Source organism: Nanorana parkeri, unplaced genomic scaffold, assembly GCF_000935625.1.
Source record: "Nanorana parkeri isolate BGI_ZX_2015 unplaced genomic scaffold, ASM93562v1 scaffold353, whole genome shotgun sequence".
NCBI lineage: Eukaryota > Metazoa > Chordata > Amphibia > Anura > Dicroglossidae > Nanorana > Nanorana parkeri.
In genome coordinates, this window is record NW_017306621.1 from 75,409 (window position 1) to 88,783 (window position 13,375).

Below are 13,375 nucleotides of genomic sequence, written 5' to 3' on the forward strand. Positions count from 1 at the left end.
TATATATATATATATCTCAATGATTTACACTTATGTGCCCCTTTTTAAATAGCCAGCAATTTAAAGGCCCTGGTCACACTAGCTGCATACTAAAACCATCAGTTTTTGGTGTGCCAGTGGTACCAATGTTTACCCTTTTTTTTTTTCTATTGAAATTACATTTCACTCATCCATATGTACCATATATGGATTTTTAGAAAATGAAAATGTAAAAGCTGATTGGCTGCGATCCATTGAGACAGTTTGTCTAAGACCACCCAAGGCCTTTAATGTATTTTAGTAATTTTTAGATGTTTTTCTGAAGTGCAGATATAGAGGTTTGTTTAGTGAGAAGGTCTACACTAATATGATTTGAGAGATGTCTAATTAATTAAATGCTGTTGAAAATGGTTCACACAATAATAATTGCAAAATGTTTTCTAGCTTTTGCAAATTCCCGTGGTCATCCCATTGAAGGAGCTGTTTACATTGAGGATCTAATTAAAGGACCTATGAGAAGGTATGAACACTTAACCTTTATTGTCATTATGTGTAATAAGAGAGAAAAGAGTAAATTTACACCGCCTTCCTATGAACACTTGGGGCCAGTGAATGTCAGATTAACTGCTTTATAATTATGCCCCTTGAAAATAACTTTTGGTGGGATAAAAAAAAACATAGTGTGTGTGTATGGTTTTAAGCTGAATTGTCTGGAGTTTTCAATATATAATGGACCAGAGGTTGTTTCTTTTTCTAAATTTATGGTTTAATAAATTATATATTTTATCTTTTTTTCTTAATATAACAAAACATGATTTTTCCTAATTTTGTTCACTAGCAATGTTGGCATAGATCTTCCTCCGACGGAAGAAGAAAAGAAAGCTCTGAATAGTGGTTCAGAAGACCAGACAAGGTAAGCATTTGGAGCAGATTGTATTTCCCAGTGACCAATAGTACTGGGATATCCAGAAAGTCGATACTGTACAGGTCAGGGATCCAAAGATTTGAGGAAGATAGATGGTGGTTGTTGAGATGAGCAGATGATGGGGATATAACATCATAGGTACATAGTGTGACAAATGACATAGCAGATGAGACGGTGAGATCTTTTGTAGCGGAGAGCACATTACTTTACACAGAAATCGGGGATGAGGAGATCGAGAACAAAAAAGCAGCATATATGGGACCAGATTGTGCTGCCTGGATGAAACGGACATAAGTCTAAAACCCAGCGAGTGGAATTTATCAAAACTGGAACAGCTGTGCATTGCAACCAATCAGCATCTTTGTTTCATTTCCAAATCTTAACTGAACAAACTCGAGAGAGAAGCTGATTGGTTGTCATGCACAGCTGCTCCAGTTTTGATACATTTTCCCCAGTATATAAAGGCAGCTAGCAGCAAAGCTCATGCTCCTTGACAATTGGAGCTCTCTAGCTCTGACTCAACAGGAGACATGTCGGACATCTGCAGGGAGACTATTGCTTCCACAGAGTGCAAGGGTCTCTTTCTGCAGCATTCTGGCTGAGGACAGGCTTTTCCACTTGGGCTGTGGCTGCTATCTGAAGAAAAGGAATTGTAAGACTTGGCACATGTGTTTGCGTGCACCTGAAATCTATTTAGTTCAGTTGGGATTTATTATTACTAGAGGTGCACCAAAATGGATATTTTAAAACCGAAACGAAACCAAAAGCAAAAAAAATTGTCATACCAAAAATATTTTTTATTTTAATTATTTTCTGTATCCCCTGTTATCAATGAAAAGGAATCATCTGAGTGTTGCTGTTTATTGATAACATGAGTACATGGCATGTTTACTAGAACCACAATCATGAATGGACAGGAGGTGATGTAGATCACTTCCCATTCATTCATAAGTGAGGATATAGTCCACATATCATGTCCTCCGTTATCTACAAACACTCGGCAATCACTGATCGCTGAGTGTTTGCTGTCGCTCTCCTCTCTGACACGCTGTCACAGGAGGCTGATCGAGCGGTGTGGGAGGAGAGCTCAGCCTCCTGTGACAGCGCGGCCTGTCTCTGCCCACACAGCGCTCTGCCGGACTGTGATAGGAGACTGAGCGGTGTGGGAAATAGACACCGGCTGCTCACGGCACTCTCGTCCCGCAGCGCTCTGCTGGCTATCAGTTTCTCTCCCCGCTGGGGCACAGAGCAGCGCCCAGCGGGGAAGAAAGAAAGCAGGGATGCACCGCTGTATCGGCAGGAAAATTGCACTTTCGGCATTATGCCAAAAGTGCCATTTTCGTCCGATATGTTTCGCCGGCCGATTTATATCGGTGCATCCCTAATTATTACATCTCCAACAGTAGAAGAAAGGTGAAATGCAATCACACACTCTTTCACTAAAATCACCAAACTTTATTCAAGTTCATCCATAGTACAAACCATTGCCCTCACCACCAACAATCTGTAGTCATTTTGAATGAACACTTGATTTTAGTGGAAGAGTGCAGGATTACATTTCACCACCTACTGTTGCTGATTATGGTGGAATGCTGATGCTGCATTGATCCCGGCACCCAGAAGCGAGCATTTAGGCAAAAGTCAATGAATATAAGGGGCAGCTGAAAGCTAAGTAATATTAATTCAGGATTCTGCAGTATGTGTGAAGTATTCAATGGGTGTTACCTTGTTTTTAATTACTTGGCTTGATTTGACAACTTCCTGAACACACATGCCTCAGTACCTCCACAGGAACAATGTGCTGTAAAATGTATAACCGGTAAATAAACTGACACTAAACTCAGGAGTTAAACCTTTAAAATTAGTTCAAGGGCCTTAACTATTAACAAAAATGTATGACTTGGCTGTAGATTCTTAGTCTCTGAATTCATACTGGCACTTTCCTTCCTTCTGGAGGGTGGCTACTTTTGTTCCCTATGGTCCCTGTGTGTTTTGTAAAGTAGCCACCGCTCCAAGCACCCTCCCGTGATGGATTACAATCTCAATACAAATTAGGAAACTAAATGTGAGGTTGTAGTCCATCATGGAGAGAGCTTGGAGCGGTGGCTACTTTACAACACACACAGTACAGGGACCTTGGGGAACAAAAGTAGCCCCCCTCCAGAAGGAAGGAAAGTGTCAGTATGAATTCAGAGACAGTGTCGGCACCAATTCAGAGATGATTTGAGGATTCACAGCCGAGTGATACACAAATAAGATATATTTTTAAGATTTAACTACTGAGTTTAGTGTCCCTTTAATATTCCAGGAGCTGAAATGTGTTACATGCATGAAATATAGAACATGTGTTAATAGTACAAGTGCATACTGTTTTATCTTCTATTGCATTACGGGGTTTTTTTAAACTAAAGAATTCATAACATGTCTTGCAGAGATGAACAAGGAAATGAATTTGGAGATTTTGATGCTCGTGAGAGGAGACATTTACCACTACTGAGATCTGATGAATTCCTGGATGATTTTGATGCAAGAGAAAGAATGGTTGCCCCTAGAAATATTCTAGGTGATCATGACCTTCGTTTACCTTCACATGAGCCTCAGGACAGACCTTACATGGATGATATGGCAGAGCCTCTGTATCCTGAGAGGTTACGAAGACCTGGAGATTTCCAACTTGATCTTGAAAGTTTCCATGACCCGTCACCAAGGCCTCTTATGAGCATTCCACCTCTTATACCCAGAGAGATGCAGCGACGTTTTGAGGATCCTGGGATGTTACATGAAGGCATGGATTTTGATTTGAGAGCAAGGGGTCACCCAATGCATGCCATGCAACCGCATGACCTTTCTTCAGATATGCAATATGAGGATCCTTCCTCTCATCCTGTACCAATGTTTGCACGCAATACAATCAATAATCCTGGCTTTGAAGATGAAGCTGAGCACAGCATGCATAGTGAAATGCCTTACAGGGAGAATTTACCTCATGAGGGTTTTCTTGGCAACGAAGACCCCAGATTTGACCCTAGAGGTAGAGAAGCCATGACTGGTTCTTTCCGAGGTCCTCCAAATGAAAGGATGCAGCCAAGAAATGCAAGACCATTGGGAGGACCCATGCCTCGGCATATGGAAGGACCAATGAGTGACAGCATGCATCCTAGAGAGCCTCAATTCATGGATGAAGCTATGAATGAAAGAATGTATCCCAGGGAAGGTCCTATGAATGAAAGAATTCCACAAAGAAATACAAGGATCATGGAGGCACAAATGGGTGAAAGGGTACATGCAAGAGATGCAGCCTATATGGAAGATCCCAGGAATGAAAGGATGCCCCCAAGAGATGCGCCATTTATGGAGGATCCTATGAATGACCAGTTGAACCTAAGAGATGCCAGAGCAGGTAAAGGCTTAAGAAATGAAAAGCTACACCCACAAGAACTGCGAGGCTTGGAGGGGCTGGTGAAAGAAAGGGTGCATCTCATGAAAGGCCCATTACCTGAACGAATGCATCCAAACCCTTCACGGCACATGGAGGTTTCCATGAGTGAAAGGATGGACCCAAGAGAGGGACAAAATATGGAAGCGCCTGCTTATGACCGGATGCAACTAAAAGACCCAAGAGCCATGGATGGTTCTATGTATGATCGAATGCAGCTAAAAGACCCAAGAGCTATGGGTGGTCCCATGAATGTTCGAATGCCCCTAAGGGGTGCACGTCCTGTGGAAAACCCCATGGTTGATCGAATGTACCCAGGAGGTGCAAAAGCCATAGATGGCTCTACTAATGAACATATGTATACAAGAGATACACAAGCCATGCAAGGCTCCATGAATGATGGCATGTACCCTAGAGTTCCACGCCCCATGGAAAACCCTATGAAAGGTCGAATATACCCAAACACTCCTCGAGCCACAGATGGTTCCATGAATGAATGGATGCAGCAAAGTAATGCAAGAGCTATGGAAAGGCCTGTAAATGAGCGGATGCATCCAGGTAATAGTGTACTTCAAAGAGAGCCACGACCAATGGATGGATCAATGCATGAAGATTTTGGAAGGTACAGTAATGAATCCGTTATTTTGCTTTGTGTGTAAGATAGATGGATGCATTAGCCTCTTGCACATGTACAGCAGAGCTTATATAGACAAAAGCAACACAAGCAGAGCAGCCAATCAGTTCATGCACTAACAAAGAACATGAGTGCAGAGTTACAGATTATCTCTGTGCTGCTTCTCCTTTCACTGTCCAGTCACAGGGTGAGGAAGTAACAACACCTGTGACTGTTTTTTAAAGCAGACCTTTAGAAATGCTTAGTAATGACAATCTACCGTGTTTCCCCGAAAATAAGACCTACCCCGAAAGTAAGACCTAGCACTAGTTTTCAAGATTCCTGTAATATAAGACCTAGTTTGGCGGTAGCATGGGCTATACCGTGCTGTCCACTGTCATGTCCCCACTGCTGCACCGCTGGTACCGCTGTCCCTGATGGCACAGGAAGCTGTAGAAAGCATGGCTGCATCAGCGGAGGGAGCAGAGCCGCATTTGCCGCTACTTCATCTATAGCGCCGATTACTGTGACAGGTGGAGTGATACCAGATGCACTCCGCCTGTGAAAGAATGGAATTTGCTTTACCGATACTGACCAGCAGGAAAATAACGAGAACAACAGTATTATTCTCATTCTTACCATACTATCAAGGTCAGTAAATAAAAGACAGTGGACATTCTGACATTCTGAAGTGATTACCGTATTGGGCTGCTTTTACATTGATCCACAGATGCAACCCTGGGCACCAGCACCAAAAAAAATAAGACATCCCCTGAAAATAAGACCTAGTGTGTTTTTTGGGGCAAAAAAAATATAAGACAGTGTCTTATTTTCGGGGAAACACGGTACAAACAGATACTTCTAGATACTTGCCGGCTTTGTAGTCTTTGCATACCTTATTTCTCTTTTCTTTCCCAGTCTTATGACAGTGGCCATGTTTACTAAGGGCAGATTACTAGCTCTCCTATTTCTGATTTCTGGCACATGTGACTAGGACATGTGACCATGCACATCATCTCAGGGGAGGAAAATGCCTTTCCCTGAGATCTCCTGATATTACAGATGAGAATTCCCTGCAATGAACCAATTTTCTGGATGGCTGGGGCCGGGATAAGAACGGCCTCCGCAATATCACTGAATGAGGAAGTGGTCTAGACCTATTTCTTCAAAAGTTGTGCAGTTTCAGCTTGGGCCACACAGAGAAGATCTCAGGGCTTTAGGTATGCGTCTTACATCGGAGGGGAGGGGGCTTTGGCTTTAAACAATTTTGCTAAAAGTTAAAGTGACATTAAAGCCTCAGATTTTTTAACATCAACCAATACTGTAATGTGCGCCTTACTGTAATCCATGGTAGTTTCCCTTCTCTTTGCTGCTCTTCCTTTTAAATCCTCATGTCTTCTCATGCTGGGGGAGAACTTCCCTTTTCAGCTCAGGGCCTCTTCCTGTAGTGCTGGCTCAGGTTGCAAACCTACACACAGACACCATGTATCCATTCCAGAGACAAGGCAGTCTGCTGCAAAACAGAAGTTCTGCCCAGCATGAGAACAGATAGATTTAAAAGGAAGAGCAGCAAAGAGAAGGGAAATTACCATGGATTACAGTAAGGCACACATTACAGTATTGGTTTATGTTAAAAAATCTGAGGGTTTAATGTCACTTTAAGTTGTCCTTTTAAAGAAGTGAGGTGGGGGCCCTATTTTACCTCCATTATTGGTATGCTTTGGTCATCTCTTATTCTAGCCAGTCACTAGGGATGCACCGATACCGGTATTTCGGTATCTAGTACGAATACCGATATTTTTATTTTTTTATCGGTACTCGCCGATACCGAATAACGGAATTCCCATTCAGGAAGCCAGGCAGCGTGTAATGACTCCTGGCTTCCTGATTAGCCGGGAAACCGGGCAGCGTGTAAAGACTCGCCACCCGGCTTCCCAATTAGCTGGGAAGCCGTCCTTATGCTTCTCGTCACTAGGTGACGAGGGAGCTTGGAGCCGGCTTCCCGGCCAATCAGGAACCCGGGCGCCGTGTAATGATGCGGCGCCCACCTTCCTGATTGGCCAGGAAGCCGGCTCCATGCTTCCTTGTCATGACTGGAGCATGAAGCCGGCTTCCCAACCAATCAGGAAGCCGAGTGCCGCGTCATTACACGGCGCCTGGCTTCCTGAGTGGCCAGCTTCCAACCAATCAGGAAGCCGGGCAGCGCATCATTACAAGCTGCCTAGTTTCTTGATTGGCCGGGGAGCCGGCTTCCTGATACCGGAAGTATTGGGCTAGGCATCATAGCATTTGGGCGAGCACGAGTACTCGGCATCGGCACCAATACTAGTATCGGTGCATCCCTACCAGTCACCACATTAACCCCTTCGTGACTGACGACGTAAACAGCATCGGGGCTGTTTAAACAGACTCCCGGTGACTTTTGCCGCCGGGAGTCTGTTTAAACTTGTAGAGCCGACTGTCGAATATTGCTCTCCATACAGGTTTCTTTGAATGCCGTTGTCTGGGGTGCTACAATAACTAACTAGTGTTTTGATTTATTTTAGGCCATTTGAAGTGAGGAATCCTGCAGAAGAAGCTCTCAGGGCACCTAACAGGTTTGCTCCCTACCCCCCGAAGAAGCCATCTGAAGCCCAGGGGTTAAGAGGACCACATGATATGGTTCCTCCTGCGCGTCCCCTTGGTATGCCTGAGATGGATGCCCGCTTCCCACCAAGAAGCAGATTTCAGTAACCAGTGTTTTCATGAAGTACTGGGACACCTATCTAAAAAAAACAACAACATTTCCCTTTAAAAATGTAATTGTAGATTTTGTTGTACACACTGTCAGTTATGATGCCTATGAGTTGTCATAGACTGTGTATTGTTGCAATTACTTTATTTTACCAAATAGACCTTTTTGTTTATTATTAAAGGTGTTCGAGTGCAAGTAGATTCAATATAGCAGCAGCCTACTTTTTGTATTGACAGCCTTTTTGTTTGGTGGATCTCTTTAGTACTTCAGTGTGTTGATATTGGCTAATCAAAGCCAGACGATATATATGTGAGGCTTCCAGTCTGTGTTTCTCCTGCCATTTGTGAAATTACCAGTTCCAGCTTGCCAGGTTACACCCTCACACATGTAGACTGGGCCTTGCAGGTCCTCAATAGCCAGAGAAGAACCACATGTTAGAAAAGTTGGTATAAAGCAACAAAAACCTGTTCCATTGATAAATAACCAATGTGTATTTCGAATACAGTTCTCAGTGTTTGTGACATCATTGATGTAAAGGGACAATTAATTCCTGCTCACTCACACATCTAAAGCCCATATTAATCCACAGCTGTAGGTAATGGTTTTACCCAGTGCAGTCAAACAGTCCAATCCCATTCATGAAGGAAGCACTCGGGATTTGTGCTTCTCCAGCACAGAGAGGAAATCCACTCTATTAAGCATCAGTGTTAAAACAAGTGAAGAACCAAAAGACATATTAGTTCTTTGCAAGGCAACCTGTACTGAGAATATGTAGGCTCCCATTGCTGACCTCTTTCTGAAAATGCCATTATCCTGACTGTCTTACTGACCCTGTGGCTTTAATTTTTAACATTCTAAGTCGTCATGGTCAAGTTTGCAGATCAACAGTTCTTACTTTGTAATGCTTCTGGGCCAGTGACTTGGAAATGATATTTCCTATGCTTACCTGCCCGGTCTAATGCTAGGAGCAAAGGAAATACCCCGCATTGCAGGTAAGCTGGAGCATGAAATGCACACCCTTTTCTCACATGCGACGGCACTAATGATTGGACCTATCTTGTGAGGGCATGGAGACAGTCAGCTTTGCGTAATCTGACTCGGGATCCTCATTCACAGGGGCTGAATGGAGCATCTGGGAAATGAAAGGAAATGTGAGTAAGTGCCAGAGGGGAGGAAAACAGCAAAGGGATCTGGTTGCTTTGTCCTGCATGAGCAAAGCACAGGTTCACTCTAACATTGATTCATTCAAGATTGGATTTTATTTCCAGTGCTGCAGAGGTACAAGTCCCACAAATTGCTTTTACAGTGTGTTTTCTACTGTTCTGTCAATGTTTAACTAGATTCATGAGGTCTGTGTAACTGTTTCCACTCAAAGTGGTTATATATTAAAAACTAACAATCCAGCCCTTTGTTCGTAAGAGCAAAACAAAGTGTTTACTGTGGGTATTCTAGAAAATAAGCCAAAATAATTAGTAATGATATGAGATGGTCTTTTACTGTGTACCAAAAAGCAGGTCTGGGTCTCGAGTGCCTCACCAGGCCACACATAACTTATCATTATTAATGTGGTGCTACTGGAAGCTGGTGCTCGGCCCCCAGGAACAAGCCTGCAGCACATGGACGTTCCATTCTTTACAGGCAATAATGTGAAGGAAGCCATCTTCTTACAAACTTGGAAATCTATGTATCTCAGTAAAACTATATAAAGTAAGACCAGAAACCTGGCATTTCTTAATTGCGTAAAAAATGTAAAGAGGTCCGGTGAATCATTTTCATTGAGCCAAGGTTCAGACAGAGCGGTCACTCAGTCTGTGTCCTTACCATAGTCCACCATTTAGGCTGCATTCACACCGGCAGCTGCCCCCCCCTCTTACATACACGTGCATGCCTTATGAAGCAGATGGTGGGGGTGGCATGGTTGGTTTTTAAATTTTTTTTTGGTTGTTTTTATTTATATTTTACTGTCTTTTTGTAATCCACTTTTTTTTTCCACTTGCTCTCACAAAAGAGCTAACAAGCCTCTATGTGATAGCATTTAGTGGCGACAGGTTCTCTATATGGAGACATCAGGGGTCTATTAGGCCTCTGTCTTACCTGCCGTCCAATACAAATAATCAAACACAGGAATGTGCTTGATAGTCTGTATAGCCAGCACTTCAGCTGGCTTCTGACAGCTGATACAGGAAGCCCTGAGAGTGCTTTAGTGATCACAGAGCAGATCATCTGTTCTCCGCTCTGCTCCCACTCTCCATCCTGACACTGTGCCACCCAGATCACTTGTAACAGGCAGCCCTGCCTGATATCCATTGGTTGTAGGAAGTCAGCAGTCCTAGCAACCAAGGACTGAAGCTGAGGGTTATGGCTGTCAGTGGAAAAAACACCGGCCTTGGAGGCAGTTGTATCCACTGTCGGCAATCGTGGTCTGGACAGAACCGCTACTAGGTCCGTCATTTAGTGACAGCTGGCATAGAGGAACTTGAGTGGCTAGCATAGAGGGCTGACCTACTGAACACAAGATTAATTGGAATGCCGAATGCAAGCTGAATCATCTTGTCCAACCTGTTAGTACCTGACATCACTAATGATCTTTTGACTGAATGGGCACAGATGTCCACACACACTCAAATATTGTGGAAAAGTCTCTCCAGGAGATTGAAGGCCGGTTTAGCCTCAAAGGGGGGTATAACCTCGTATTCGTTCCCATGGTCTTGGAATGGGATGCCCCATGCTTTCCAGTGCTGTATGAAGGCACATCCTCCCCCAGTGTGGTCTACCGGCATGTTCTTTCGTTCCAACCTTTTAGTTTTGCCGATTACCCTTGCTTCTGGATTTTTCTTTGATTGACTTACCTTGTAGCTTTCTACAAACAAAAAACAAGTAGAATGAACATAATAAACAACTGGCTTTCAGGCAAGTTAAAACCTATGAAGTCCTAACAATATGAACTTCTGGGACAACCCCCATTCTGAAAAGCATGGTCCACAATGTGTAAACATTGGGGGGGTTTTTTCATGGACTTTGACTAGCAGTAATTGCATCTGGCATTGCAGTGTTTTAGTAGATTGATAAAAACCAACCAGTCCGATTATTGCCAACTGTGCCCGATGTCCTCTGCAGAAAATGTTGAATTGATTTACTTATAGCAAAACGCAGTCAGATATGCCAACATTTTGAAGACTAGGGTACCCCTTTGTGTTACTATATGTACCTCTACTAATCAAGAAATCCTTTCCCATTTGCCCAAAAAGCTCCCAGATTCCAAGTACCATGCTGAGCTATGGCGTGGACCTCACCTTTTGACTTTGAGCTCTGCCAGTAACCCACATACACCAGGGAGAGTGCCCATTGGCCAATGGAGTGAGCTCATTGCTCTGTTGAGTAAATAGGGTTGTGAATGAAGTCACAGGTGAACTTGAGACCTCATTTTAATTTGTGTGTGAAACAAGGGTCTTCACAGGAGCACAAAAGAAGATAAAGGAATGTGTAGATGTCTTGTGATGCTTTTAATCATGTAATAATGTTAATTTTTAAATGTTGGTATATCTAACAGGACTTCTTCAAGGGAGTCTATGCACACGGGCGGTTGGACTGTATTTCCTAATGTTTTAGTTGCACTTACTGCATGTACCTTGTAAGTGATTTTAGACCTGAATAATCTCCGGTGTGACCGTACATGCAGCACACGCTACCATGGTTGACGTGCAGTAAATGCTGCATGTTCTGTTCAGTGGCATTTAGCACAGAGTTAGCACTGCTGTGTTTACTGTACTCAGTCACAGAGATTCTAAAGAGAACTAGAAGAGCACGGGGGAAGTGCAACACAAAACGGAGTCTTTGCCATCGGGAAACTCACCCTGATATTCATTCTGCATTTACCCCAAGGCTCAGGTGAGCTTTATGTGCCGGCAGGTTCTTATTTCTGACAATGTGCGGCCCCTTCACAAACAATGATGGGCTTAGTTTGCACTTTGCTGTCATACAGTTTAAAATGAGAAATGTGTTGTGCTTTCTTTTCTAACGGTTTATGTATAATGCATGTTTTTATTATCCAGAGATGAGCTTCTTTTCCAGCAGTATCATTAAAAGATGTTTCACCCTTCAAGCATGTTTGTTGTATGTCTTTTCTGCTGCTCTTTTAATGCATACAGTGGGGGAAATTCACAGAATTGCAGTGCAGATTCCATGAAACTTCTCTGATGTATCTTAGTAGATTTTGGGGGTCAGTTAACAGTTTTTTCATTTGGTGTGTTTGCAATATAAATCTTATAGATTTTCAGACTGCACTTAGTTTATATGACCAAAAGTTTGTAAACAGCTGAGCATCACACCTACTATATTGTCAAATTTATGTGAATACCCCACCAAATGGGTTTACTGGTTTCCATTGAAGAGTAACCAATGTTACAACATACCAAAGGACATTTTAGACAATTGTGCAGTTCCAATCTTGTGGCAACAGGAGAGGGTTGTTTTCTGTTGCAGCATGACTGTTCCTGTTCCTTTAAAGACATGGTCCGGCGTTCACAAACCTTTATTGTCGACGTTTCGATGGAGCTCAGTCCATGTTTTTCCACATGGACTGAGATTGGGCATCCTATAGGAATGGGGATGTTATCCTTAGTAGTCACATTTTCAAGCCTTTTTTTTTGTATAAGCAAATGCCTATTGAGGGCAAACTTGTATATTTTTTATTGCAAACCTTTCATTACAACTCCCTTTTGAATGAATCTTTGTAGGGCTGTGCAAATTAACGATTCATTTCTCGATTAATCGTTAATCTTTTTGATCACTAATGAAAATACTCACCTATCCACCGGCTTCCGGGAGGCCCTTCGGAGATCCGGTGACGTCACCGGACTCCTTCCCCAAGTGGCTCAGTCGGCAAGGGAAGGGGGGAGGAGTCCGGTGACATTGATGTCCCCAAGTGGCTCCGTCGGCTAACGAAGGGAAGGGGGAGGAGTCCTCCCCCTTCCCTTCGTTAGCCGATGGAGCCACTTGAGCCGGTGAGTTTGCCCAAGAAACTTTCTGCATGAGCGCCAGCCAAGACATTGGCCGATACACATACAGCACAGAAATAAAGTAATAAAATGAACTAGGATAACACTAATCCAGCACGTTATTATTCTGAGTTGCCCCACTCAAGCGGCGGCCATATTGAGTGGGGCACGTGAGATTAATAACGTGCTGGATTAGTGTGATCCTAGTTCATTTTATTACTTAATTGATGTGCTGTATGTGTATAGGCCAATGTAGTTGGATCTGTATGTGCGTTATAATTAATCGATTAAAAAAAAATTTGATTAATCGAACACGAAAATTTTAATCAGTAACAGCCCTACATTTTTGTCTTGAGATGTAGTGCTTCTACTCACTGTAAAATGTACGTAGAACTCTCCTAGCGTTACTTACTGGTAGAACATCCTACTTACCGTATATACTCGAATATAAGCCGAGATTTTCAGCCCATTTTTTTTGCTGAAAAGTGCCCCCCTCGGCTTATACTCGAGTCAGCGTCATTTCTTCTTACTTACCTCGCCGAGCGTCGCGTCACTGCTGCTCCGGTGGGCGGCGCTCCGAGCGGGGTCATCTGGCAGTCTCCGGGTCCTAATTTAGGTGGCCGGAGACTGCCAGATGACCCCGCTCGGAGCGCCGCCCACCGGAGCAGCAGTGACGCGACGCTCGGCGAGG

The 13,375-nt window shown here is 43.4% G+C and overlaps 2 protein-coding genes across 2 annotated transcripts in view; both read left to right on the forward strand.

Annotated features, from left to right (window-relative positions):
* Positions 1-3,927, forward strand: part of LOC108788818 (mRNA-capping enzyme-like) — a 25,458-nt gene extending 21,531 nt beyond the window's left edge. Inside the window, exons 7-10 of the mRNA XM_018558676.1 lie at positions 424-499; positions 818-892; positions 3,337-3,846; positions 3,915-3,927. Of these exons, the coding sequence (XP_018414178.1) occupies positions 424-499; positions 818-892; positions 3,337-3,846; positions 3,915-3,927 (674 nt within the window). The remainder of the gene's footprint in view (positions 1-423; positions 500-817; positions 893-3,336; positions 3,847-3,914) is intronic.
* On the forward strand, positions 3,868-7,718 carry LOC108788834. Its single transcript, XM_018558712.1, has 2 exons — positions 3,868-4,962; positions 7,500-7,718. Exons 1-2 carry the CDS (start codon positions 3,947-3,949, stop codon positions 7,684-7,686), a joined length of 1,203 nt encoding a protein of 400 aa, XP_018414214.1. The 5' UTR covers positions 3,868-3,946; the 3' UTR covers positions 7,687-7,718.
* Positions 7,719-13,375: the final 5,657 nt, after the last annotated feature.